Here is a 26286-nt window from a genome sequence, read left to right on the forward strand (position 1 = left end):
CTATCTCGCTAGTGCCAAATTCTTTTTTCGTTGTTCAAACAGACAATCGTAAGAGAACAGGTAAAGGAATCACCTTGTTGTTTTTGCTGTTTGTCAGTTTGATGGTTTGGTGTCTGTGGTGGGGAACTCACCCTGGAAGAACAAAGCACAGGGGTGTTGAGCAAAAAGTTGTAAAGAAAATTGCAACTGACTGAAGAAGGGGCATCTCCGTAATGTCATCGATCTAGATAGGGTTGACAACCAGCCCAGTGGATTTCCCAGCTTGGTTGAGCCTCGGCCTTCTCAGTCGGAATGTAACAAAATGCGTCTTCCCAAGATTTGAATTCATGGTATATAGATAATAGGATGGATATGTGTGCAAAATGCTTGAACGACAAACAGGCATATGCCCATTAGCCATCGTGATTCGAATGTCAGTCTCCTCGAAACAACAGCAGTGGTATCAGTAACTCAGCGAGCTCTCGCACTACACCAAGCCATTGTTCCGTGTCATCTCTCCCACGTCTTCACAATTCTTGCCTTCTCCCGAATCGGCATCAGCCAAGTCCGTTTACTCCCTGCCAAAAGCCCTCCACAACCGGCTCTAGCATGCCCCCTTCCGCTAGGCAAAGACGGTGTAGCAGCAATGCCAAAAAGGTCGTGCCATGGAGGGCGATAGGGCCCGATATCTCGTCGCCATCCAGCTTGGCCACATTCAACCATTTCTCGACTTCCACATTACCGGTAAATGCGTCGTTGTTGGAAATCTGACAGACCCGGCTCGGCTTCGCCTCCTCCAACGGGCGGCTTCCTCCTAGTTAACCACCAACGTGGCGTCCCTTCAACACTCATCCACCCCTCCTATCCTCTCACCCCAAGCCCTGACCACCCACAAACTTTCCCAACGGTGTCCGATCCCTCGGTTTCTCAATCAGATCCCCATACCCGTCCAGCCCCGCCGCCATAATCCTCAAAATCTCAAAGATATGTGCCCCCTTGAACGTTTCTGCCCACAGCCTCACTACCGCACAAGCTAGCTGTCGAAGCTTTGTGCTATCCGTCGAAGCAGAAGCATTCATGTCGATCGAACGAGACTGGTGATGGCCCCCGCCGTGGTGACTAGCCGACGACGAAGCTCCCCCATTCCCGCCACCCAACGAAGGATCAATCGGCACGGCAAATTCTGTCTCGTCGAGCATTCGGCAAACCATGTCCAAAACATGTTTCTCCTCCACTGACAGAGGTTGGTCGGCCGGGCCTATGGCGGAGAGCGTCAAGAGCCACTTGGAAAGAAGGATGGCGCATTCGAGGTTGCACACTATTTCATTCGGTTAGTACCACTTCATATCAGAGTCAAACCGAAGAAACACCTACAAGAATGCTGCATACTCCACTCCAAACTCTTCGTCCTCGCCACATAGTTCACCCCTACCTTCACCAAATGGGCCAGCGCATGCACAGCCGGTACCACCGCTCCGTTCAGCCTCTTGTTTCTCACCAACAGCGGTGCGTCACTGAACGCTGACGCAATCAAAACATGATCCCTCGTCTCCAGACTCCGGCTGGGGCTCAGGTCGGTGTAAAGCCTGATGTACGCCAGCCTCAACAGCGCTGCCGAGTTGAAAGCCACTGGTCCGCCAGAAAAGTTGTCTGCCGATGCCGGTCCTCCTGATTCGTTCGTTCTGATCTGCCGATGCTGCTCTACTCCGGTCTGCCACACCCGCAAAGCGTGAGTAACGTCTTCGACGTCTTCCGGCTTCATCCCCCGTCGAAAGTCGTATGGCGAGAGGCTGGTAAACGATGTCTGCTTGAGAAGGAAGATATGCTGAATGAGGGCGTGGATGAGAACATAGTTTCCGAGCGAGGTAAGCGGTGGAGGTGGAACTTGAGACGAGCGGTTGAGGAGCCTCATAAACGCGTCTTGCAGGGTGATGTCGACAAATTGGCAGGTCTGGCGTGCTTCTTGCCACTGCCAGCTTGTCTCTGCCCTCCATAGTCGAGACGGGCTGGGCAGGAAGAGGTGAACATCGGATGTTAGTAACATTGGCGGGGTGTTATAAGCGATGCTGCAGAGATTGAAGAAGCAAAATGCGACAAGCTTCGTGCGAGTGGCCGATTCATGTCGGACCCAGGTCTCGTGGTCAACTGTCTGTTGATTAGACTCCGCGATCAGTCCCTCCTCCCGGACTAGCACAGCGAGTTGGCTCTGCAAGCCAAGGGCTTCCTGGAGGATGGCTTTGGGGCCCCAAAGCCCAACCGAAAACAGCAAAAGGATGGCTTGGATGGTCTCAAGACGGGCGTGTGGAGTGTTCGGAGAACTGGAGTGTTTGTTAGCAAACTTCAGACCAGATGCAGGGAAGGGATCATTACTAAGGCTCTCTGTGCGTCTCCTGAGTCATGGGGCGGTCTTGATGTACTGACGGAAACGAGTGCCTGAAACCGGAGCTTGGGGAGGGTCGAGTCGAGTGCGGGCTGTAGGCGGCTGGTGTTGGAAGCAATCCATGTACCTCATGGCTATGTCTTCGGCGAATCTGTTCCAGGGCCACAGCCTTTGCAGCATACCACAGGGCATGGCCGCGGTTTGTTTCAAAACGGTACTGAGCTCCCACCGCAAGGACGGCCAACAAGAGCTCGGGTGCCAAATCTATGGGTGCCAGGCTTGGTAAATGGAGAAAAGGTAGGTGTTCGTGGAACCCACTGATGTATCCGTCGAGAAACCTGTTGAGAGTATGTCGAGATGGAAACACAAAGTCGTTGGGAAGCACCGACGAAAACTCATCCAGCCTGTTTTTGACGGCGATATGATTCGCTCCGGCAATTCTCCAGTTGGGAGCCTGCATCCCATCTTCATGCATCCTTGAACCGTCATTTGGATCTCGGGCATCAGGCTGCAGTGACGGGAATCGAGACGGGAAGGCAGAAGCAGGCTTCGACGGCCCACGCATGTCGCCCCCTAGACGAGACCACGATCCGAAACCTTGATCCATTTCGAGCCCTGGTGGGAGGAAATGCTGCGTCCCATAATCATCCAAAAACAAATTGTAATCCTCAAAAGGGGCCGGCTGGGTCTGGTATACACCAGACATGACACCCGGGTCCTGCTCCCGAACACGATCCCCGTAAGGGTTACTGTCGTGATACGTTTTCACCGGAGCAAGCGGCGGCGGAGGCGGCTGGTGGTCCGAGATGCCGGACATCATGGATGGCTGCATGTTGCTGACTTCGCCGGCCGAAGCAAGATGCGTAGCTGCGTCAGATAAGAGGTCAAGATTGCAGGCTGGCGCCCGCGCTGACATGCGCGGGTCAGGGGCGATCGGCGAGACAACGGTAGGCTGCAAGACTTCCTGTCGATACATTTGATGCGGTGGTGGTTGCGGTTGCTGCTGCTGCTGCTGCTGCTGCTGCGGTTGCGGTTGCATACCGAGCATCTTGACATCACCATGGTCATCAACAGGTCCTATGCCAGCGCCCGCCGTCGAGGGCTTCCGCGGTCTGTGGCCACCGCCATCTCTGTTGCTAGCCGCCTCGTTGGAATGGACAAGCTTATGGTGACGGGAGAGCAAATCTCTGATGTCCATGTCAGTATGCTATGCTTTCTCGAAGACGGGAGGCAGGTCGGTGCGCGCCGACGGGGCAGACACGATGCGGTGATGTTGAGACTGGGAGGTGACCTGAAGGGCATAGGGCATGGAGCATGGAGCATGGAGCATGGAGCATGGGGCATGGGGCATGGGGCATGGGGCACGGGGGTGCTGAGGGGGGTAGTGTGAACCCACGTCCCACGCGCGCCAAACGCATGCAGTTGCGGCAACAGAAGCATACGAGCGAGGTCACCAGGACAGCGGCCCAGCAGAAGCTACCAAGCAGCCAAACTGAGGGGTCCTGAATAGTGGGATAAAAGATAGTGAGCAGCTTACCGTCGTCCAAAGTGCTTTCCACACCTAGGCCACTCGCAGGAAAAGGGCTTTTCCTTGGTGTGAGTCCTTTCGTGCCTCTGAACATGTTCCACGCGCCTAATACAGAAGGTAACGTAAGTCAATATGCGACACTTGTTAGGTCCCAGGTAGAGCGGTACCGACCTGAAGCATTTGCTACAGTACTTGCACGGCAGCGTCTTGGGCTTCTGCTGCCGGGTTTCCCCATTCTCGTCGGCAGTGGCTGGGGCGGGAGTCTCGATGGATTGTAGGGGGCGCATGGCGTGAAGGTACAGACAGCTTGTACTGTATACAGCAGGCCCGGTGGAGAGGGAGGAGAAAGCCACAAAGGCTGGAGAGTGTGGGGGAGGGGGGAAGGGGGAAGAAGAGGGGGGCGGTGGGAAGGGGGAGCTGGGACCAAATAATTAGACGGCGAGGTTTGCGGGGTGCCGGTGCCGTGTCTGTGTCGGCGTGAGGGGAGGGACAGGAATGTGTTGGCCGGATCTGGATCTGGATCTGGATCTGGATCAAGCAGCACAAGACATGCTTGGTCCTGTTGCTTGTGTGTTGTGTGGTGTCGGTAGGATATCAGCCAGATGCTCTCCCCTGAATCGTGACTGGTTGCTTGCTTGCTGGCTGGACGTCACCCCTCTCTGATCCCTGAGAAATAACCACGCTTCAATCTTCAAAGATAAAGCAGGCCTTGGAGCAGCCCGACGTCAGATGACGACAAGGAAACAGTTCCGCAGAGATTGCGGGGGTGGGCGAGAAGTCGAACTGGGAACTGAGACGGTGTGCGGGAGCGGTGGGCCTGACTCGCTCGTGGGTGTACCGTTTCTCCTCCTCCTGTGGCGCAATCCTGGATTGGATAAAGGTGAATGTCAAGATTGCTGTAGCTGCTTGGAGGGTTTGGATGGATGGATGGATGGATGGATGGGTAAGGTCTCCTGAGTGAGATGGAGAGACGTGGAGAGAGACACAGAAGCGGAGAAAAAAGACACAAACAACGATGGAAGATCAGGTCCAGGCACACAAGCAACAAGCGAGGCAGGGGAGCGGGAGAGGTGCGTTTCCAGCGCCAACAAAACGCGGAGGCGGGGAAAAAGAGGGACTTCGGTAGTCGGAAGAAACGGAGTGTGGGGAGGAGCTGCAAAGAGAAGCCGCAAAGAGGAGAACGGCGGCGGCGCGACCAGCTTCCCTTTTCTGGGCTCCAACCGTCTGTGACAGAGATGGCCTACACTAGGTGGGTATGTCAAAGCAGCATCTGATGGGAATTGACAGTAAATGACATGGCATGATTTCAGCTATAGCTAGCCAGCTCAATGCTTATCCACAGATAGATACAGCCACCTAACAGCTACAGATAGCATCAGTACCTAGGTAGCTGATTGCTCAGGATGACGGCACCTTCAGGCCAGCTGGAAGTTGTTTTGCGGAACTCAAAAGAGAAATCTGGGGAAATGTGGGTGTTTGGTGCACAGAGTGGTCTGTGCTCTCTCTCATCTCCGCATTCAACAGCTGCCAAGATTTCTGACCCGCTGTAGCCCCGCGACGCCATCTCATCTCATCTTCTCACCCAATCCACCCCCCAAAAAATTGTTCTCGAACACAGCTGAGGGGATCTATTGAGGATAGCACACCGGTATTCCCATCGTTCTTATTTGTCGATACTCTTTGTATCCTTGCTTTTCAGTCTCTTTTCTGTCGCGTCTCCCAGGGCTCAGACCTCCTTCTCTCTGGACTCGAACTCTGCATTATGCCTACGTCAATCTTTCCCAACGAACCGCTGCCCTGTTCCCCGTCTTGTCGATGAAAGCAAGCTTTGCCTGGTCATCTTGCAGCGAACCACCCGCAACAAAGCGCATCATAACAGTCCCATTGACGGTACCATCGACGGGGGAAAGAGCCGAGCTCTGTGGGTGTTACACTAGAAAGCGGGGTGCATCTCAACCAAAGCACCAAACATCTGAAAGCCACGGAACCGAGGAACCGCTTTCCAACCTCCTGCTGGTCAGTTTTCGGAGCTCAAACTTTACCAGTCTTGTCCGGGGTCGTGGGGATGTCTAAGTCAGGATTGTAGATCCAGCGGAGCTGCTAAACGACAGAGACATACCAAGGTATGGCGAACTATCTCGAACACGAGAATCACCAAGTCTACTTTCACATGATATCCCAAGATCCCCAAACAAATCTCTCTCGGAGGATCCCAACGTTCACAAACGCGGAGTACCTTGGTCTCGACGTCAGCAGGTGTTGGAGGTGTGGAGGCGGGCGCCACTTTGGGGAAAACGCTTGGAGAATTCAACCCCCCTGTTCGCTCCGGATTATTAGTGCGGGGCCCCGCTCGCAAAATGCGGAGAAACGGGAGAGAAACTTGGACGTGCCTGGCCTGGCGGGATGAAGCCCTCATCAACTTTACCGCCCTTCGCCCTTCACGTCTGATTGTGGTGCGGAACATGAAATACCGTCGCTCATCTCGTCACTGGCCTCTCCTTGCTAACAACGAAAAAAATCCTTTCTTCCGACCCTGCAAACTCCTGGACATTATGATATGGCCGGTTGCCCGTCCCAGACCTTGACCGCGCCGAACAGCTGGAGCAGCCAGGGGCGGCAGGTTCAAGAGGTTCAGATCAGCAAGACGCATGTGAGTATAGATACCTGGACAGACTACGTACTGGACTATCTTGACGGCGGCAACAAAAGTGTACGCGGCGTGTGTGGGTTGGAGAAGCATGGGGAATCTGCACCGATAGTAACACCTCGCCTACACCCGACGTCTTCCCCAGGTATTGAGCCTACTATCGCATCTAATATGTCGCCTGCGTCTTTGAAAATAGGCAAAATGCACTGCGTCTGGAGGCCCAAGACTGTCTGCCTGCCGCCGCCGGTCGTGAGCCGAATATCGCCACGTGGATGATAGCTTCCTGGCCTCACTGGTGGTGTATCCATGACAAAACAGCTCCTTCTCAGAGCGTGTGACACCTGTGAGAACACAGACCTCCTCTTTCCCCCACGGCTTGCTCGGCATCCAGGGCCTGAGGGGGTGCTCGTCGACCATAGGTTGATGCCAAAGCTCATGGGTGGAGAGAGAGAGAGAGAGAGAGAGAGAGAGGGGGGGGGGGGGAGCACGCTAACTACCGACCTATGCAATGGAGTCAACATCACGCACAACACCATCACGCACAACACCATCTCGGGACGGCCTGACCACATTCCCCCTCTTCCCATAGATGAGATAATGCATACCTCTCGGTGTTTACTTCCGTCACGCGGCAAGCCTGATCTGGGGATGCGATTAGGGTTATCCGCAGCTGGACTCGTCATATGTCGTTGGCTACTCAGGATTTCAACAAGCCCAACATGGCTATTCAGCACCCACGGCCTGTTGCTCGGTTCGTTTGGATTATCAAGAGACATTAGTCCTGCAATGACCAGGGGTTTGCAAGTATTTCTGGTTAAGACAGCTGGATGATCTCCGGACGAGGAGGGGAGAAGGCTTCGGCCGATAACCTCATCGGCCATGAGCATTTGGCTAAGCAAGAAAGAGCCATGTGAAAATGTTGCAGAGCCTCGGATCGAAATGTGAGCCTCAGGCTGAAAAATAAAAATAAAAAAAATACGCCGACGACGGTCCGTAACAGTGAGGGATGACAAAGCTGCTGGACCTATTCCCACCGCGAACCTGAGATTTCCTGTCTCAGGAGATCATCGAGGTCATTTGGGCATCTACACCTCCTACTCTGCAGGAATCTTTTTGCAGCAAAAGCTGACAGGTAGTGGTCATTTGGTGTAACACTCCCAAGTAACTTTACCTACACATCGTGCTACCTTACTAACTTGGTAAGCTACCTGGACAGGTCAGACGTAACCAGAACAGCACTCCTTAGCTCTCGAGAAGGGGTTTTTGATCGACTCCCCACATGTCTGTTCAGGTCACCCGGGGCCTTCTGGCTGGTAGTATCCGGCCTTATTTCTTGCATTCACCTTCGTCTCTAGCTGGGAAGTTCGGCCGGCCGAGCGAATCAAATGCTGCGGCCCGGACCAGGGGTTGTAGTTGACCCCTTCATCTAGTTGAACGTCTCCCATCATATCCATTTCTTAACCCCAGACCATTCGCTTCTTTCCGCATTTTGCCGCGCCTTGTCTTGGGAAGTCCCGAGGAGACTGCATCTGGATTGATACGGACCAACATCACAGGATGCCTTTGAGCTCGCTCACCTGCCGTTATTCCCAACACCCTCAGCCGTGAGGCATGCCGTACTCGAGTGAGCTATCGCTTTTTACCTCTGTTTCTTTCATGAAGAAACATGGAAACATGCTCAGCAATCGAAAATGGCTTGTTCACGCGGGAGTATCGATTATGTACTCGGGTAATGCGGGCGGAGCAACCGACGACGGGCCGGATCATGGCCAGGAATTCCGTCCAATGATTTGACTTCGTTCATGCTCCCTTCGATGGAACAAGTGCCAGTATCAAAGTTCCTCAGACATCAATCGCAAGACATAATCGGGGTTGATGGTTGTTTTTGGGATATACACCGGTATGGCGCCCGCGTACGTGTTCATTCGGGGTCGGGCGGTGGCCTGGCGGTAACCTCACATCTCAGTTGATGGCAGGACTGAAGCTTGGCTTGCCGGAGGTGATGGTTACATGAGACAGTCATCGAGGGGCACTCGGGAACAAACTACACGGAAAATCACAGACACATGTTGCTTTTGCCCGGAACCGTGTGGCATTGACTAGCGTCGTCACCATCCATCCATGGCTGAGGTGGCTGGCCCCGAGGGCTTTGGTATTGGAACACAACATCGTCACTTTCTCCTCTTCCCCACCATCTCAGAACCATGCACGTGTGCGTTGGTGTTTTGTTTCACGGGCTCAGCAAGGCCAGGTTGTTGTGTCTTGTCCCAGCTTCCCGGAATGCTGAAGGTATGATTACCCCTGAGACTGGCCAACCGCGGAATGACGAGAAACAAGGTTTCACTTTTGTCAACCACGGCACTCAGCCTCTGCGGACACATACAAAAGTCAGTCGGAAGTAAGGGCAGGACAGACTTTTCTTTTCCGCTTCTCCTCCACGCACCGGCGGACGATAGGTATTGTTGCTTGTCATGCGTTCCAGCTCGTTGTTGGTGGCTGTTGCCATTGCTGCTTCGGCGGTGCAGGCTTTTTGGCTTGGAGATATTCCTCGTGAGCTTCTCTTTATCTGTTCTGATCAGGTTGAGGACGGCTGCTAACGTTTGAGGCAGATCGAGGCATTGCGCCGTTTGCTCAGCCAAACTATCCAGTCTTCCGCAATGTGAGGGACTATGGCGCCAGGGGTAAGACATCTTGAAGTTGCCAGAAGAGACCGAAAGCTAATTCGTGTTGTTAACAATAGGTGATGGAATAACTGACGATACTGTTGCTATCAATGCTGCCATCAATGCTGGGAATCCTTGCAACAGGGGATGTGTATGTCGAACTGTTGCGGGCCTACGCTCCGAGGAAGCAATGCTAACACACAAGAAAGGCATCCACTACCACAACTCCTGCAATCGTTTACTTCCCGGCAGGCACTTACCTCATCTCTTCCTCGATCCTGCCAGCGTACTTCACCCATCTTGTCGGCGATGCTTCCGCTCCACCTACCCTCAAGGCCACGGCCAACTTCCAGGGGTTCGGGCTGATCGACGGCAACCCGTACTACACCGAGGTTCTCAACTGGAAGGCGGTCAATGTCTTCTTCCGCCAGGTCCGCAACTTTGTCATCGACACCACTGCCATCGCCCCGGGGAGGGCAGCAACAGGCATGCACTGGCCTACCTCTCAGGCGACCAGTCTGCAGAACATCGTGTTCAACATGCCATCCACGCCCGACGTCGTCCACGTTGGTCTGTTTATCGAGGAGGGTAGCGGAGGCATGATGGCCGATCTTACTTTCAACGGCGGCGCTACCGGTGCCAGCATGGGCAATCAGCAATACACGATGCGGAACATGAAATTCAACAATTGCAAGACGGCCATCATCCAGATCTGGAACTGGGGCTGGACATACCATGGGCTGTCTATAAACAACTGCGGTGTCGGTCTTGACCTTTCTGCCGGCGGTCCAAGCAACATCAACGTTGGTTCCGTCACCCTCTTTGACAGCACCTTCAGCAACACCCCGGTCGCCATCAAGACGGCCTGGACACCCTCCGCCAACCCCCCAACTGGGGGAAGTCTCGTCATCGAGAATATCCAACTTAACAACGTCGCCGTCGCAGTCCAAGGCCCAAGTGGGACCATGCTCGGCGGCACATCAGGCTCAACCACGATCCCAGCCTGGGCCCTAGGCCACCTCCTCGACCGCGGCACCAACGCCCCCCGTTTCTCGGGACCGATCAACCCCAACCCACGCCCTGCCTCCCTCCTGACCTCCGACGGGCGGTACTACGTCCGGTCCAAACCCCAATACGAATCCGTCCCCGCCTCGTCGTTCCTCTCGGTCCGCGCCTTTGGCGCCAGAGGCGACGCGGCAGCCGACGACACATCCGCTCTCCAAAACGCAATCAACACGGCCGTTGCCCAAAACAAGATCTTGCTTCTCGACCACGGCCTCTACCGCGTCACTTCCACCATCGTCATCCCCCCCTCTGCCAAGATCGTCGGGGAGGCCTACCCTGTTATTTTATCTTCTGGTGGTTACTTTAACGACATGAGCAACCCCCGGCCTGTTGTTCAGGTGGGGACGACGTCTGGTCAGCAGGGGTATGTCGAGCTGAGTGATTTCATCGTCGCCACGCAGAATGCGCAGGCTGGAGCGATTTGCATAGAGTATAACCTTGCCACCAATGGGGGCCAGCCGAGTGGCATGTGGGATGTGCACGTACGGATTGGGGGGTTTACGGGCACGCAGCAGCAGATTGGGCAGTGTTTGAAGAAGCCGGGGAATGGGAGTGTCGATCGGAACTGTGTTGTGGCGTTCATGGCGATGCATGTCACCAAGGGGGCGAAGGGTTTGTACATGGAGAATGTTTGGCTGTGGTGAGCACACACCTACCCACCCACCTACCTACCCACCTACCTACCTACCTACCTACCTACCTACCTACCTACCTACCTACCTACCTACCTACCTACCTACCTACCTACCTACCTATCTTGCTACCGTCAAGGGGCGATGAAATGCTGACTGAGATGGCGATGATGATAGGACGGCGGATCACGATATCGATGAGCAGTTGAACACTCAGATTACGATTTATACTGGTCGTGGACTGCGTAAGGTCTCCTCATCTGTACGCTGTTGGATTGTGTGTTGCTGAAAACAAAAAGTAATCGAATCCACCACCGGCCCCCTCTGGCTCTGGGGGACAGGCTCAGAACACCACGTCCTCTACCAATACCAGCTCACCTCCACCTCGGACATCTTCCTCGGCCAGATCCAGACCGAGTCGCCCTATTTCGCTCCCGTTCCCAACTCCCTTGTTCCGTTCCCGCCCGTGGCGAAGTACTCCGACCCCGACTACCGCGCTCAGTGTGTGGGGATCGCGGGGAACTGCCCGGCGGCGTGGGGATTGAGGGTGATGAGCAGCAGGAATGTGTTGGTTTACGGGGCGGGGTTGTATTCTTTCTTTGATAATTACTCCACGGCTTGCAGCACGTTTGATGCGGGGCAGACGTGCCAGCAGAGGATCACGAGCGTGGAGGGGAGGGCGGAGAATGTGGCGGTTTATAACCTCAACACGATCGGGACGAGGGAGATGGTGACGAGGGATGGGGGGATGGTGGGGGGCAGTGGGTGGGCGGAGAACAGGAACACTTTTGCGAGTAATGTTGGGGTTTATAGGGCTTAGTTTGCATAGAGATCATGTAGGGGGGTTTAGGGGTCAAGGGTTGGTCAAGGGAGGTAGATTATCAACGCTGGAGCTGGGGGTGGGAGGTAAGTTTGATGTTGATGCTGGGGTTGGATGGCATAAATTGGAATACATCATGCTGACTTTTCCCAACCCTGATTCTGCTTGTAGAACAAAAGTGCCAGAAACAAAAAACAGTAAGCTGCGCGTATATCAAGCTGGGTATCCTGCTAAATCGCCAGCCGAAAAATATCCAGAACAGCAACCCAGGCAGCAAAAAAAAAAAATATAAAAAAAATTAAAAAAAATTAAAAAAAAAATATAAAAAAATATTAAAAAAATATAACAAAAAAATAAATAAATAAAAATAAAAAATAAATAGATAGATAAAAATAAAAAGTAAATGGAAAAAGTGAAATAGTTGTCACAGTGCCGACCAAGGTCTAGGGTAAGTGTTATTGCGCGAGGGAAAGGAAAAGGGGAGCAAAGCTCCCTACGAAGTGGTGTCTAAATACAGCCGAAGCGGCACTGCTCCTCCCGAGCCCCACACCTTGTTCTCCTCTGAGCCTCGCTTTGATGCCGTGACAATAGTATACAGACAACAAACCCAGAGCCAGTTGCTTTCCCAACCGACCCTCCAGCACACCTCACTCCTCCTCCTCCTCCTCACTATCATCCTCATCCCCCGGATCAGGCATCACAATCCTGTTCAAATGCGTCACAAACCCAACCATCCCCCCCACTACATCCATCACCTCCCCCTCCAAGCCCCCCTCCCTCGTCCAAACCCCATCATCCACCTTCTTCCAAACAGTATGATTCCTCAACTTGAGCAGCCGCATATCCCTATGCTCGGGATGAAACCCCTTCGGCCTGGTCTTGAGCGCGTTCCCTCTGTTCATCTCGGCGTACGCCTCCATTGCGTCTTGTTCCTCCTCTTCCCGGTTTTTCTTCCCCTTTCCCCTGCCCTTCTTTTCCCCTTGCAGGAGGAAAATCCGCCTAAATGCCGGTTCGGTGAGCGCCCTCCTCCATCGATCAGGCCGCTCATCAACACTAGCCCTCAGCCTCCCCAAAGCGGCCCCGTCAGGATGCCACAGCCCCCCACCCACAAAACTGTTCCCATCAGGTTCCACGTGAACATAATAACACGCATAGGGGCCCTTACGACCTGTCCTGCTGAACGCAGCCGAGAAGTGAGGCTTGTAAGGTGTGGGGTCGTTACTGAAACGAACATCCCGGTAAATTCTAAAGTTGACGTCCTTAAAAGGGAGCTCAGGCACGGTAGGGTCGAGCGAGGTGATCTTTTCGGTCAAGCAGGTGACGTAAGACTCCCAGTCGGCGAGAGCGCGGCGGTACTCCTTGTCGTGGAGCTTGAGCCAGGAGCGCTTGTTGTTGGCTTTGAGGTCCGAGAGGAAGAGGAGGGTGTTGGGGTGGAGGGCGTGAGGACGGTAGGGGGTGGTGCCTTCGGGGCGGAGGGTGGGGAGGGGGGTGTATGTCACTTTTGGGGGGGCGTCGGAGTCGGAGTCGGAGTCGGAATCGGAGTCTGATTTTGGTTTGGCTTCCTCTTGGGGGTTGTCTTTGAACTCGTTGTCGTCGTCTGGATCAGATTCAGGTTCGAGCTGCTTCTTGGCTTTCTTTGCTGGACGGCCTCTGCCGCGTCTTTTCGGGGCGGTTGGCTTGGCTTTGGCGAGGGGGTCTGGTGATTCGGAGTCTGAAGGGGAGGGGTCAAAGTATTTGCTGGTTTTGCCTGTGGATGATGACGCTGCGCGCTGGGGCCTTGACGTTGATACTGGCTCTTCCACTGCGGCAGCAGGGGCAGATTTGCGTTTTCGGCCGACCATTCTGAAATGATTTGAGAAGGAACCGAATGAGGGTTGTGAGGGCCAATCGATCTAGGGCTCAATTCCTCTCCAAACAAGAGCTGATCTTTGTGACGGTTGCTCGATGACGTTCGCGATCCAAGGAATATTCCAGACGAGCGGGGATGTCATGGCAGTGCCGTGTTCTGTGTTCTGTGTCGCGAAAGCACGTGCTTCTTCTTTAATTGGATTATGTCGTTTATAACACTTGCCCCTCCTTTACCATCACCGACCAGAGATGTCGAGCAACAAATCTATGTGCTTCATCAAAGTGAAGACACTGGATGCTTCAGGGTAGCACCGCAGCCATGCGAAAGCCACCCTTGAAGCATACATACGTACGCCCCGTCGAGGATCTTTTGTGCGTGGATCTTCCCCAGAAACTACCCCAAACAGCCCCCGGATAGTCCCGCATAAAAAGCTTTTCTCTTTCCTTCTTTCTTTGAACATTTCCTGACAAGCAATTCTCGTCCTGCATCATCGCGCATTACCTACCCCACACTTTCTCTTCTTAAGAACTTCCCCAACCCCCAGCCTCCCCCGCGCATCTCCAACTCTGCTTTCTAACCTCACCTAACCCACATCCTCACCCATCCATCCCGTTTGACAACCCCATCCCTGCTATCCCACCCCTTTTCCAATCACTGTTCGCCTCTCCCATCCTCACAATGACCACCCCCTAGCCCGGCTAACAACCCACGGCTACGTGATAATCCCCTCCTTCCTACCCCCCTCCACCCTCTCCGCCCTCCGCACCGCCTCATCCACTCTCATCTCCCTCTCCTCTGCCGGCCAATGGCCCCACGTCCGCACCACAGGCAAACAATTCCCCCCCTGGGACCCCTCCCTAGTCCCGCACTCGGCTGGCATCTGGGGCGTCCAACACCTCCTCCACCCTTCCCTCCCCCTCCCCCCCTCCCAACGCGAGGCTTTTGTCAAGCTCTACTTCTCCCCCGCGCTGCTCTCCCTCTCCCGGGAAATCCTCTCCCTCCCTCCGCCTGACGGCCTGGTGATGGAACTGTTCAACCTGCTGTGTGGGCCCAGCGACGGGAAAGGGTTCGAGCTCTCCTGGCATAGGGACGACATTCCCGCCTCGGCGACGGAGGAGGAGGAACGGGAGAGGGTGTGGAAACCGGGGGAGGTGTACTCTCACACGCAGTGGAATTTGCCGTTGTATGACGACAACAGTTTGGTTTTGATGCCGGGGTCGCATTCGCGGCCGCGGACGGCAGCGGAGCGAGAGGCTGATCCTCATGGGGGTGATTTGGAGGGGCAAGTGGTGGTGGAGCTGAAGGCGGGGGATTTGGTGTTTTACGATAACAACATCCTCCATCGGGGAGTGTATTCGGGGGGTAAGCAACGGGTGACGCTTCACGGGTCGGTTGGGAGGGCGGATGGGGGGAGGGGATGAAGAAGCGGGCGAGGAATGTGCTGCAGCACGGGGTCGGGAGCTGGGTTGAGCGGGCCGATTTTTCTTGTTTGGGGAAGGGGGAAGAAAGAAAGACGGCGGAGGGGATGAGGAGGAGGTTGGTCGAGATGGGGAGGGCTGCTGGAGAGGTTGGCTACTCGCTTGTCGGCTGAAAAGGAGGGATATATCTAGTTTTTTAAGTGCAGCGTATGGATATCGCCCCTAGTTTCTCGAACTATGAGAATGAGCTGCTCGGACGGCTGTTTTTTTGGACTTCAGTCTGTGATTCAGCAAGATGTGCCAACCATGGAATACGCACAGCTGCTCTTTTGGCTCCTCTAGAATCACTTCGAGAAAACAGCGGCGGCTCTCACGCCAACTCCATCTCATTCATTATTAACGGCCGGCAGGTGGGGGTATCGAAGCAGCACACACACATAACCGTCTCAGCTACCCGGTTCCCCTCCCTCCTTGCTTCAACAGCAAAAGTATAAAAACAACAAAAAAAGCAATTGGTATCTCGTTCGGCAATTCATTACCGTTGGTTTCCCTTTCCCAAGCAACAAAAGCGCCCCGCAACACAAAAAAAAAGAGAGAAAAAAGAGAAAAAAAAGAAGAAAAATAAAAAAAAAGGGACAACAGATTCAACCCCAACTCGACTCAATATCGCCAAGCTTCCCGCGCAACCAAAGCCATGGTCATTTTGGTATTTCGTTATGCCGTCGACTTCGTTCGTTTCGTTATGGAAGGGGGGGGTGAGGGGCGCTTAGGCAGTAGTGGTGGTGGTAGCCGCAGCAGGAGCAGCAGCCGAGGCAGGAGTGGCCTCGACAGCCGGAGCAGCAGCCGCCTCCTCCTTCTTCTCCTCCTCGACAGCGGGAGCGGGAGCGGGAGCGGGAGCGGGAGCAGGGGTCTCCACGGCGGGAGCAGGAGCCGGCTCAGCAGCGACTGGGGCCGGAGCAGGAGCGGGGGTCGGCTCGGTGGCAGCTGTCGGAGCAGCAGCCGCGGCGGTGGTCTCAGCAGCGGGGGCAGCTAAACCTTAATGTTAGCACATCTCAACTTTTGTTTTTCTTTCTACCGTCAAAGATACGAACCAGCTGGGGCGGGAGCCTCCTCCTTCTTCTCCTCGGCAGCAGCAGCGGGAGCAGCTTCAGTAGCAGCTTCAGTAGCGGCTATCATTTGTTAGTTTTTTTCCAAGGTTCCCCTGACTTCCGAAACCAGACACAACTCACCAGCCGGAGTCTCAACAGGGGCAGCCGCCGGGGCCGTCTCGGTCTTGGTGGCCTCGGTGCCAGCAGTGACAGCGGTACCAGCGGCCGCGGCGGGAGCAGCAGTGCTGCTCTCACCAGTAGCAGCAGCCGGGGCCGCCTCGTCCTTCTTGGCCTTCTCAGCGTCCTTCTTCGCCTTCTTCTCGGCCCGGCTCTTGAAGGCAGCCTTGAGCTTGCCCTTCAGGTTGTCGAGAGCGCCGAATGCTGTTTATGCGCCAAAAGCGGTTAGCTCACGATATTCCTCTTTTCCAGCCGCTTCTCGCTTCTCGCTTCTCTTGCCTTGTCCGACGCGACACATGGCTTCCGAGCATAGTCGCACGCGTGGCAACGGCATCAAAATGGCCGAGGGGGACAGGCAGGGCCGTCGCGATGGATGATCGAGGAGATAAAGCCAATGTGATGGGGAAACTTACGGATTCCAGGCATGATGGCGGTGGCTGATGAGTATCAACTAACGATGTTGGTCCAGTTGTTGTTGAAGATGAAGGAAAGCTGCTGCGTTGTCGCAAAGCTGACTGGGGCGTTGTCGTGCTCGTGTGTGGAAGAGAGGAGAGAAGAAGAAGAAGAAGAAGAAGAAGAAGAAGAAGAAGAAGAAGCAGTGGAACAGAAAAACTTCCGTGGTCGCAGCAAGCTGGGAGGAGAGGAAGAGAAGGAAAGAAGGAAGAAAAGGGGAAAATGGCGGCTGGAGAGTAATGTCAAGGTTTATTATGTGAGGCGGGTGTGACCCTTAAAAAAGCGGATCATCGTGGCCCGCGCCGCCGCGCCTCATCAGACAACCACAACCACCACCACACATATAACAACAATAGGATACCCCCCGTCAACAAGGCCGTCAGGTTCTATCAAGTTCCGGACCTGCTTTGGTATGTCTCCCTACTAGGACCTTGAAGAATCACCCGGATCTGTGTCATCGACCCCCCAATGCACCTATCTGATGAAGGCAGGGCGCGGGGACAAGTTTGACAGCCAATTCACAGCTTCAGGTTCTCTCTGTTCAGTGGTACACATGCCACAATCTGAGACAGGCCAAAAGCTTCCACCACATCTGTGAAAGAGGAAAATCCACTTTCCCCGCAATCGGGTAGACATGGGTTCCCATGGATGGCCTGTCTCTCTCTCTCTCTCTCTCTCTCTCTCTTTTTCTCGCACACACACTGATATTTTTTGTTGAACAGGAGGGTCACGACACCCAGGTGGACAATGATGCAAAATGTGGTTTGTCAGAGGGAAGGCTTCAACGTTCATTAGTATGCAGATTACAACCACAAAATCCCTGGTGACGGAATCACAAAAAGGTACCAAAAAAGGCCTAAGCGAAATGTCAAAATGCATCCCACGAAAATACGAAGCCTTGCCCTTGGATGCGACGGGCTAGCGACGATCTCGATGCAACTGCAACTTGAACGGCTGGCGCAGGTGATATTAGATTGCCAAATATTAGGATGACGGGCGGTTAACATGATATTCCCTTTCCCTTTCTCTCTCTCTCTCTCTCTCTCTCTCTCTCTCTCTCTCTCTCTCTCTCTCTCTCTCTCTCTCTCTCTCTCTCTCCCTCTCTCTATATATATATATATCAAGCATGAATAGCAGCACCCTTCGGGGTCCTGATGCTGCAGAAGGGGTCCAGCTTCTGCCGGTGGTCCAGACCGCTGATATTCTGAAACGGGGGGCAAAGCTGCCAAAGCCAAGTTCCAGTGTGAGGGATAAGCATAACCCCCCTTGTCCGCCCCCACCTTGGGGTGCTTTGGGACGATGGGATTGGTTGGGTTGGTGGTGTTTCGAGTTTAATTGATTGCCGCCCGTGTTCGTGTTGGGACGCGTTTTTCTTTGACAATGTTTTGTTTGAGGAGGAGGAGGCACCGCACCGCCTTGACATCAAGTCGTAGCTCTCTGTCGTGTTCAGAACTGCAGCTGTCACGCAACCTGCATACGTCAGTCAGTTCACTTTCTAGGACTCAATGAAGTTTGCTGCTACAGGTACAAAAAGGAGGGAGGCTGTGACAGATCCCAAGCGCGAGGAGAGAGAGTACCGGTATCCTCTTCAGCTCTCAGTCACCCTTCTGACTGTCAGGTCAAATACGTGTCTGCTGGTTATCATAGATTCCCTTCCCTTGATGAATTGCCTCTTCACCGTCTTACTCTCCCCCCAAGAATACTTGATTATGGATTATGCTAGCAACATGACACAACTCGTTGCATCCCTCCAAGCCTACAACAATACAATGAATCACACCCCCCTCTCAGGGGCAAACAAACAGGCACACACCACCTCCCAGCAGCTTGGAAATGACTCTGCAAAGAGTCTACCTCTCTTTCCCATTCACGTTTCAACTAATAAACCAACCACCACAGAAAGAAAACTCATCCCCGAACAAAAAAAAAAAAAAAAAAAAACCTTGACGCCGGCCGAAATATAATCGGAGTTTCGCCCGCTGTCTTGCGGTGCCCTGATGATGAGAAGGGAAGGAGCTGAGAGGTACCGAAGACGGTATGTTGGGATGTGAAAATTTCAGAGGGGAAAAAACAATGGGTAGGGAGAGCATACGACTTCAGAGACGTGATATGGTTAAGGTCCTAGTGGAAAAGGAAATATTTGGGAGATGGGGATTACTGAACGAGCATCAGCAGCCGTAACCAACAGTCTCACCTTCCACACCATAAAGTTGTCATCTAAGAGCCCAAGTGTCTACACTCCATCCGCATTTTTATCTTCCGACAATTTTCACTAACCCCAGATTCTTGGACAAGACACGGCCACATAGGTAGGTAATAGGTTTATGGTTTTAATCAGCTAATATATATGAATGGTATCATCAGCCTTCTGAATCGGGCAAAAGCAACAGCCCCAATCCAATTTCATCCTTCCCAACTCCTCCCCCCTTCTTTATTGTGACCCATCTTCGAAAAAGACACACACACACACACAAAAGAAAAAACGCCTCGCTTCCCGCTCCCCTCCTCTAAAGCCAGGACTGTTCCAAACGTTGTTCTTCTACCCTCCAAGTGTGGCAGCAGGTCTTATGATTCAGGTCACCCAGCAAACAACATCGTTCTTCCGAGCACACCCCTGATCCCACCAGTCGTAACCTTCTCAATCCCAGACGAAGTACCCACTCCCCCTTCTACTCTTCGCAGTAGTGACACCCTAATTCACCATCGCCTCCTGCTGCCCACTCCTCGCAGCAAACCAGCCCCCCCTCTCCCACTCTCCCGGCACATACAACGCCCTCTCCCTCACCCCATCATCCACAATCCCTTTCAACAGCTCCTCCAACCTCTTGAAGTCGATGGGCTTCAGAATCCACCCGTCAAATCCCGCATCAACATACGTGTCCTTTTCCCTCTCCACCAAGCTCGCCGAGACCGCAATGATTGGTATTCTCCCATGGTTCTGCGCAATGGCGGACAGTTCGGGGGGCTGGGGGCGGCTGCTCGATGTCTCGAATGTCCTGATCATCTTGGTGCTAGTAAGGCCGTCCACGATGGGCATCTGCTCGTTATTAGCAAAGGGTTGCGACCAAGGCAAGACGAGAGAGAGAAACTTACCTGCATATCCATGAGCACCACATCATAGCCTCTAGGTTTCTCCCCATACATTGTCGCGCAATCTTCGCCGTTCAGCGCATGGGAAACCTTGTGCCCAGCCTTTTCCAACCGCTTCCTCAAAACCTTGAGGTTGATCGGATCGTCCTCGGCAACGAGGACTTCCAAGCCTGGCGTGGCAGCAACCTCGCCCGCACTCGTCGAGGCGGCAACCTCCCGGGTGTCCTCTCGAACGTCAGGGGTGGGCGGGATTTCAAAGAGGATACCCGACGTCTCGCTGTGCTGAGGCAGCGATGGCTTGTCGTGGTACTCGTCTGGTATGCGTACAGGTTTCAGCGGGGTCCTGGAGTCATTGATGAACCGCACTCCCGGTGGGCTTTCGTGAGAGGCAGGGGGTTCGGTGAGAGGTTGCGACTGCTGTTTGATGTTGGTGGGAGAAGAGCCTGACCGAGTAGGTTCAGATGGCCTGACCCGCCTTGTAGGGCTCAGAGAGCGTGTTCCATGGCCGTCTTTGGTACCTGGTGCTGGTGGATTGTAATATGCGCCTCGTGAGCTCCGTCGTCGTTTGGCTAATTCAGGGTCCAACTCGCCCCAGGTGATGGGTGTCTGGATAGCATCGATTAACCGTTCGGCGTCGCTCATCCCACTCTTGGCACTGCTCTTGCTGGCTATGCTACGGTGGCTGTGCGTGCTTATGGAGTCGTCAAAGCTTTTCTTTGCTGATATCGACTGGTTGGTATGGGTGGTTCCGCCGCTTCCCCTGTTGACGACGATGACCTCTCCGTCAGTGGGTCGAGGTGTCGACGCTGTCGCGACGGATCCAGTTCTGGAGGTCTCTGACAGGGCACCCGAGGCTGTCGCTGTCCCGTCTGCCGAGGCGGCATCCTCGGGAAGCTCAAACGGCAACTGCATAACAAAGCGAGATCCTTTGCCCGGCTCAGATTTGAGCCGAAGTTGGCCGTCCATGTTTCGCAAGATACGCGCCACTACTGCCAGCCCCAACCCAAGCGTTCTGTCCTTTTCCGGTTTTTCCTTGTCGTGGGCGCCCTCGAGCGGACTGAACATATCGTCACCCTCATCCGTAGAGACTTGTTCGAGATCTCTAAACAAGGCATCGAGCTGGGTATTGCTCATACCCGAGCCCGTGTCCTGCACCACGATCTCGACCCGAACTCGACGCTCAAGGAGTTCGGCCAGGTACAGCTCGACCCTGACATGACCGGCCGATGTGTGCTGCACGGCATTCGCTGTCACGTTGGCAACTGCCTGTCGGACGCGACGTTGGTCCCCATACACGAACTTTGGGAGCCCCGGATGCTCGATGAACTCGTATTCGATGCCCTTCCGCCTGGCATCGTTTTTGAAGGGCTCCGTCCCTTCCCGGACGCAGGCTGGCAGGTCAAAAATCTCGTCCTTGACGAGCTCCTGGCCCTCCTCGGTTTTGGTGAGATCCAGCAGGTCATTGATGACATAAATCAACGACTTTGACGCCGAGTGGGAACGTGACAGATTGTCTCTGGTTTCCTGATCCAGGGAGCCTTCCAGCGCGATCTCGAGGTAGTTAATGATGGCGTTGAGCGGCGTGCGCACTTCGTGGGCCGAGTTTGCCAGCAAGAGTCTTGTGAGCCGGCTGCTCTGCAGCGCCGCCTCCTTCTGCCGCCAGACCTCGATGAACTTGCCGTAGACCAAGCACAGCACTGCGGCCGTCTCGACCTGTTCCTCAGACCAGTCTCGGCTCTTGCCCACCACGGTCTCGTTCCACACCTTGAAACTCGTCCGCGGCTGGAGGTAGGCCTCTGTCCCTTCTTTAAAGGTTTTCTCATACGGATTTCCCGCCCACTTGACTTCCTTGACCTGGCCCCTGCGGAAGAAAACGATGAAATCATTGCCGCCGACGCTCAAGGGGACGTATAGCAGACCAGCGATGACCTGAAACCCGGGCGGGTAATGCAAATCGGGAAAGTCAACCTTGACGTCTTGCGTGGTGAGGACGGAGGTGAATTTCCGAAGCCGGAGATACTCGAGCATTGCCAGGGCCTCTTGAGAATGCTCAACCTTTCCTAGAATCTTGGTCTCTTCTCGAATAGAAAGCATTCCAAAATCGGCATCGAAGAGCTTGAGCAAGTCGTCGGAGGAGGCAATGATGTAGCCCGACGGGTTGTGTTCGGTGGGCACGGTGTTGATCAGTTTGCGAGCTTGCAGACGCGATGCGTAGGAGAGGCGTTCAATGTTGCGCGAAACTGTGTCGCCGACCAGCCGGCACATCTTCCTGATGGGAAACGAGACTCGCATGCCCTTGGGGCCATACGAGTGGCAGGCAATCAGCCCCCACAGGTCGCCAAAGGCATTAATCGATATCGACATGGAGGAGCGAACAGCCATGTTGGCGAGGTATTTGAGATGAATTGGTGACATGGCCCGGAGGTAGGAATGGGTCATGTCCAGGGGCACTTCGAGGTCCTCTGTCGACCGGCACACAATTCTGGCCGTTTCGAGGTCTCGATCATAGAGAAGGCGAACTTTGTTGAGCTTGTACAGTTCACGCGCCTGTTTCGGAATGTCAGAGGCAGGAAAATGCAGTCCCTTGTACAGATCCCTGGTGAGTGCTGGGTCGACAAGCTCCGTGACCACCTTGCCGTTAAACATGGAATCGAACTGGTAAATCATGACGCGATGAAAACCTGTCAACTCTTTGACAATGCCCACCAGAATTTTCAGAAAGATCTCTAGGTTTGGAGCGTTGGCGAGCTGTTCCTGCACTTGGCTCATAATGTCGAACACCTGCATGGCGCCGGCCTCTCCCCTACGCTTTCGCGCGCTCCTCAACACCCGCAACGGTTTGCTCAGAATCTCGGTGGACTCGGTGAGCTCTTCCAAGGTCGGGTTCGACTGCAGTGTATCTTCTGGCAGATTAAGCGTGTCTTCATCGACAGGGCGTAATGGATTTTGAAGGTCATTGTCCAACTCAAATTCGCACACGATGAGATTGGGATGGGCCGGGTTAGTGTGAATGGCACACCACAGCTTGACAGATTTGTCATGATTTGGCGGGCGGAGAGACAGACTGAAGACCTCGGGACCGTTGGTTGCTGGATCTGCATCCTCGTCTCTAATGAAGTCAACATGGTCCAGCAGATTATCGGCCTGCTCATCGCTGAGGATATCCAGAAAATCGCCGAGTGCGAACAGCTCCTGGGGTCGGTACCCAATGATTTTTTGTGAGTTTTCACTGACGTGCCGTACTTGCAACCGGCCCTCGGCGTCTTCACGCAGGGTCAGAAGCATGCCAAACCCTTGGACCGCCCCAGGGGTATGAATGGGCTCATCCTCGCACCGCTGCAGCTTCCCGTCCCGCCCTGTGATGACGGCGTGTCCCTCGTCCGTCATGACATGCGTGAAGCGAGTTGTGTAGAGCGAGTCGGGAATCGACGGGGCGATGGAGGATTTGCGTTCTGATAGGGTTTCCTCGGCACGACTCGGTGTTTCGGTTACAGCCTGCTCCTCGTCGGATGAATCGGCCAGAGAGAGCGGCATGGGATTGCCGTATCTTTCTGCGTCCGCTTGAATGCTGGAGAGCGACCCTGACACAGTCTGTTGTCGACGCTCTCGCGCAGTGGGAGCAGGTGGCGACCACGGAGCGGCTGCCGGAGTCACAGGTAGCGAAGCCGCAACTGCAGACCGGCCCCGTGCAAATGGAGTACGCTCCGAATGTAGCTCCAGTTGTTTCCCATTGCCGAAACCTGGGGTCGGAGGGATTGGCGTGTGTCCTGGCTCTGAAAGCGACATCTTCCGTCGCGGTTCCTGCTCGGTCGACTTTCTCCCCATCGGCCCAGGCTCCCCAACACTGATGACGGATCGGATGGGAAAGACGCGATCTGTGGGATCCTGAGCGGTCCCCTGACCGAGCTGGCGATCTTCAGACGCACTCCATGATGACACGGCGGTCGACATGGCCGTTGGCGACTGCATAACCTCACTTGGGATGGAAGTACCTGTGTCAACATGGGTGGTTCCAGTTGTCGATGACTCGGTGCATACCTCCTCTTTGTCGCCCACGTCGGTGGCGATTCTGTCAAGTGTCGGTTTCCCATCCTCTGGGGCACCTCCTTTTGGATTCATGCCGGGCAAGACGTCGTCGCGAGACCTAGTAGCCTCGTCGTTAGGACCAGCTTCCGCGGCAGACCGAGTTATACAATCATTCCCCTCGGACATCAAGACACCACGGCCCGATCAATTATTCCGTCGCCCAAAAATATTTGTCAGATTCCTTCTAGCTGTGTGGCCCTGTCGAGCGAGACCGGATTGTGTTTTGTCGTGTAGTTGTGTTGTGCGGGATGGCAGCTTTGACCGAGGGACCTACGAAGCGAAGCACCTTGGCCCTCCAATTCACGAGACGTAATTAAGAGGGTCCAGCAACGGGGGATGGGATTCTGGGAAATGGATGTCAAAACCTGATCACAGGGCGGGCAGGTGAGCAGAGGCGGGTCGCACACCAGGTCAGGGTGGTGTGGTTGATCTTGGCCCCTGGCTTTGCAGATCTTTGGGCGAGCGGCGGGGCAAAAGAGAGCACAGTACGTTAAGTGTAGGTTTTCTGATCGTTCCAAGGTCGGTTTGCAGCCAGTTGAGCCACTGTCGGATGTTGATCAGGTCGGCTGTGGGAGGAGGGAATATAGGACGGTGGGATGGTAACAGGAGGACTAGGGGGAACAGAGGGGACAAAATGGTCGTTTGTTGTCAATCGCCAGGTTCGTTGCGGTGCCGGGCGGTGCGATTCACGTGTCGATGTGGTGCCGCAAGTGCAAAAGACCGATGGAGACGGTCGAGGTGTCGGCCTGGTCTGAAGCCAGAACCTAGAGTTCTAGTGACAAGTGTAGAGGGGGCACCCGCCGGGAAAGCGCCTCCCGCTCAAGTGTGCGTCCCAGGGAGCTGGATGTGGGAGAGGGAAGTGTTTGACGACAGGAGAGAGGGGACTGGGGGCTCGGTCGACACGCTGGGTGGCAAGTAAGCGCAAAAAGAACAGATGAATGAGGACCCCCGAGTGGCGGATGTTTTTCCGAGGACTTTTCCCTCTCTCTATCCCATCAAATGGAATAGTCTCCGCCAAGACGTTCCAAGAGCCCGCAGAAGTGCCTAGCTGATGATGGATGGTGGTCCATGGCCCATGGGTGAGCATCACACCTCGTGCGGTTAAAACGGCGTTGCTTCCTGCATCGTATCATAGCGCAGTTAGGTAAGGTTTTTGGAGTAGGTAAGGTACCTGCCGAGACATCCCATCCCAGCCCAGATCTACCCCCCAATTTCTTACATACAGCTGTGAAGCTGTTGGCTTCAACAAAACCTAGGAGCTCCCGGTGTGCTCCCAATCGCCCAATTCAGGTTACCAGAAGAAACAAGCGGGGCCCGTTTCATCGGCCCCGCTGAAGATCGGCTCCACAGTCTGATCCAGAACTCCTGCAGGAAGCCGTTTGCTCGGTGGTGTCTGATTCCATAAATATCAGGTAGTAAACCCAGCCCCGAGACCCTGAGAAAGTTGCCCCGAAACCTCAATACCTTCCTCCCTCTCTCTATCCTCATCCCTCTAGGGATTTATTACCTGACATTGACGTCATTTCCTAGCACACAGAACCGAGACGCATGACGTAGCATGGCTGCTCGGCCTTCAGCCAATCACAGGGGATGTGGACAAGATGCTCCGGGCTACACAGGGATGGCTGGTTGAGGCTATTGGGAGGTGATGAGGGGCACATGGAGGGGCAGAGAGGAGCAATTCTTCAGTGGTGTCTCGGGCATAACGGATTATCCCGTTCGTCTGAACCTGACAAGCATTTTTCTTTCTGCAATGAGGCCTCTCGATGGGCCTCACTTGCAGCTCAAAACGTAATCTCAACCCCGGAGCTAAGCTGAGCACGGCCAAGCGGCGATGGTTAGATCTGGCATTAACAGCCTAAGATCTGTCAAGACAGGGGCTTGATCGGACACCAATTTCTTTGTCAGATGCCGCCTCTATTCTCGGCATATAATGTCTCTGATGGGAACAAGGACTCTAACAGTAGCATTCATCTCAAACTTGGCCATATATCGAGACAATGCCCTTTGTGACATGTGAACAACACAGCCCCGGGGACTCTGCCATCCGATCTCTTCTTTGATTTCCGATGGAGTATATACGCCGCGCCGCGGCACTCTCTCTGTGACTCGATCCTTACTACACATCACTGGATTGACAGGCATTCTCTCATTCCATCATGTAATCCCCCAATTTCCAATATCTGAGCTCACGTCTTGGCTTCGAAGCCTTACGTACCCTCTTCTTCAAACCCATGCATTAACTTCAAGGTCTTACATGAAGAGCCTGTCATGTCAATGTCAAGCCGAGCATTGCTAACCATTTACTGACCAAGGTCAGGCATCTTCCAGGAACACCACACCGATATCAAACCGATCACCATCGTCTGTGCCGATACCGAACCCCGAAAGAACTCCTCCGAATATCTAAC

General features: G+C 54.3%; 7 protein-coding genes across 7 annotated transcripts; 3 read left to right on the plus strand and 4 right to left on the minus strand.

Moving 5' to 3' along the window:
• Positions 1-173: 173 nt before the first annotated feature.
• QC763_409590 (uncharacterized protein) lies at positions 174-5112 on the minus strand. The gene is made up of 5 exons (XM_062912588.1): positions 4059-5112; positions 3897-3992; positions 2350-3546; positions 1354-2297; positions 174-1297 (listed from the first exon to the last, which is right to left on the minus strand). The coding sequence occupies exons 1-5, from the start codon at positions 4172-4174 to the stop codon at positions 849-851; spliced, it is 2802 nt and encodes a 933-aa protein (XP_062765757.1). The 5' UTR covers positions 4175-5112; the 3' UTR covers positions 174-848.
• A 382-nt stretch (positions 5113-5494) lies between these two features.
• On the plus strand, positions 5495-5991 carry QC763_0066140 (uncharacterized protein; the record flags this gene model as incomplete). The annotated part of the gene is made up of 2 exons (XM_062905916.1): positions 5495-5903; positions 5974-5991. Exons 1-2 carry the CDS (start codon positions 5703-5705, stop codon positions 5989-5991), a joined length of 219 nt encoding a protein of 72 aa, XP_062765758.1. The 5' UTR covers positions 5495-5702.
• A 3014-nt stretch (positions 5992-9005) lies between these two features.
• On the plus strand, positions 9006-11866 carry QC763_409580 (uncharacterized protein; the record flags this gene model as incomplete). The annotated part of the gene is made up of 6 exons (XM_062912587.1): positions 9006-9084; positions 9144-9215; positions 9275-9348; positions 9407-10902; positions 11072-11139; positions 11194-11866. 6 exons carry the CDS (start codon positions 9006-9008, stop codon positions 11712-11714), a joined length of 2310 nt encoding a protein of 769 aa, XP_062765759.1. The 3' UTR covers positions 11715-11866.
• Positions 11867-12361: 495 nt separating this feature from the next.
• QC763_409570 (uncharacterized protein) lies at positions 12362-13555 on the minus strand (the record flags this gene model as incomplete). Its single annotated transcript, XM_062912586.1, has 1 exon — positions 12362-13555. The coding sequence occupies one exon, from the start codon at positions 13553-13555 to the stop codon at positions 12362-12364; it is 1194 nt and encodes a 397-aa protein (XP_062765760.1).
• A 210-nt stretch (positions 13556-13765) lies between these two features.
• Positions 13766-14984, plus strand: QC763_409560 (uncharacterized protein; the record flags this gene model as incomplete). The annotated part of the gene is made up of 2 exons (XM_062912585.1): positions 13766-13844; positions 14257-14984. The coding sequence occupies 2 exons, from the start codon at positions 13766-13768 to the stop codon at positions 14982-14984; spliced, it is 807 nt and encodes a 268-aa protein (XP_062765761.1).
• A 763-nt stretch (positions 14985-15747) lies between these two features.
• On the minus strand, positions 15748-16672 carry QC763_409550 (uncharacterized protein; the record flags this gene model as incomplete). The annotated part of the gene is made up of 4 exons (XM_062912584.1): positions 15748-16010; positions 16073-16150; positions 16211-16450; positions 16660-16672. 4 exons carry the CDS (start codon positions 16670-16672, stop codon positions 15748-15750), a joined length of 594 nt encoding a protein of 197 aa, XP_062765762.1.
• Positions 16673-19000: 2328 nt separating this feature from the next.
• On the minus strand, positions 19001-25511 carry QC763_409540 (uncharacterized protein). Its single transcript, XM_062912583.1, has 2 exons — positions 19793-25511; positions 19001-19736 (listed from the first exon to the last, which is right to left on the minus strand). The coding sequence occupies exons 1-2, from the start codon at positions 23999-24001 to the stop codon at positions 19392-19394; spliced, it is 4554 nt and encodes a 1517-aa protein (XP_062765763.1). The 5' UTR covers positions 24002-25511; the 3' UTR covers positions 19001-19391.
• Positions 25512-26286: the final 775 nt, after the last annotated feature.

This window comes from Podospora pseudopauciseta, chromosome 4 (genome assembly GCF_035222475.1).
Source record: "Podospora pseudopauciseta strain CBS 411.78 chromosome 4, whole genome shotgun sequence".
Classification (NCBI taxonomy): Eukaryota; Fungi; Ascomycota; class Sordariomycetes; order Sordariales; family Podosporaceae; genus Podospora; species Podospora pseudopauciseta.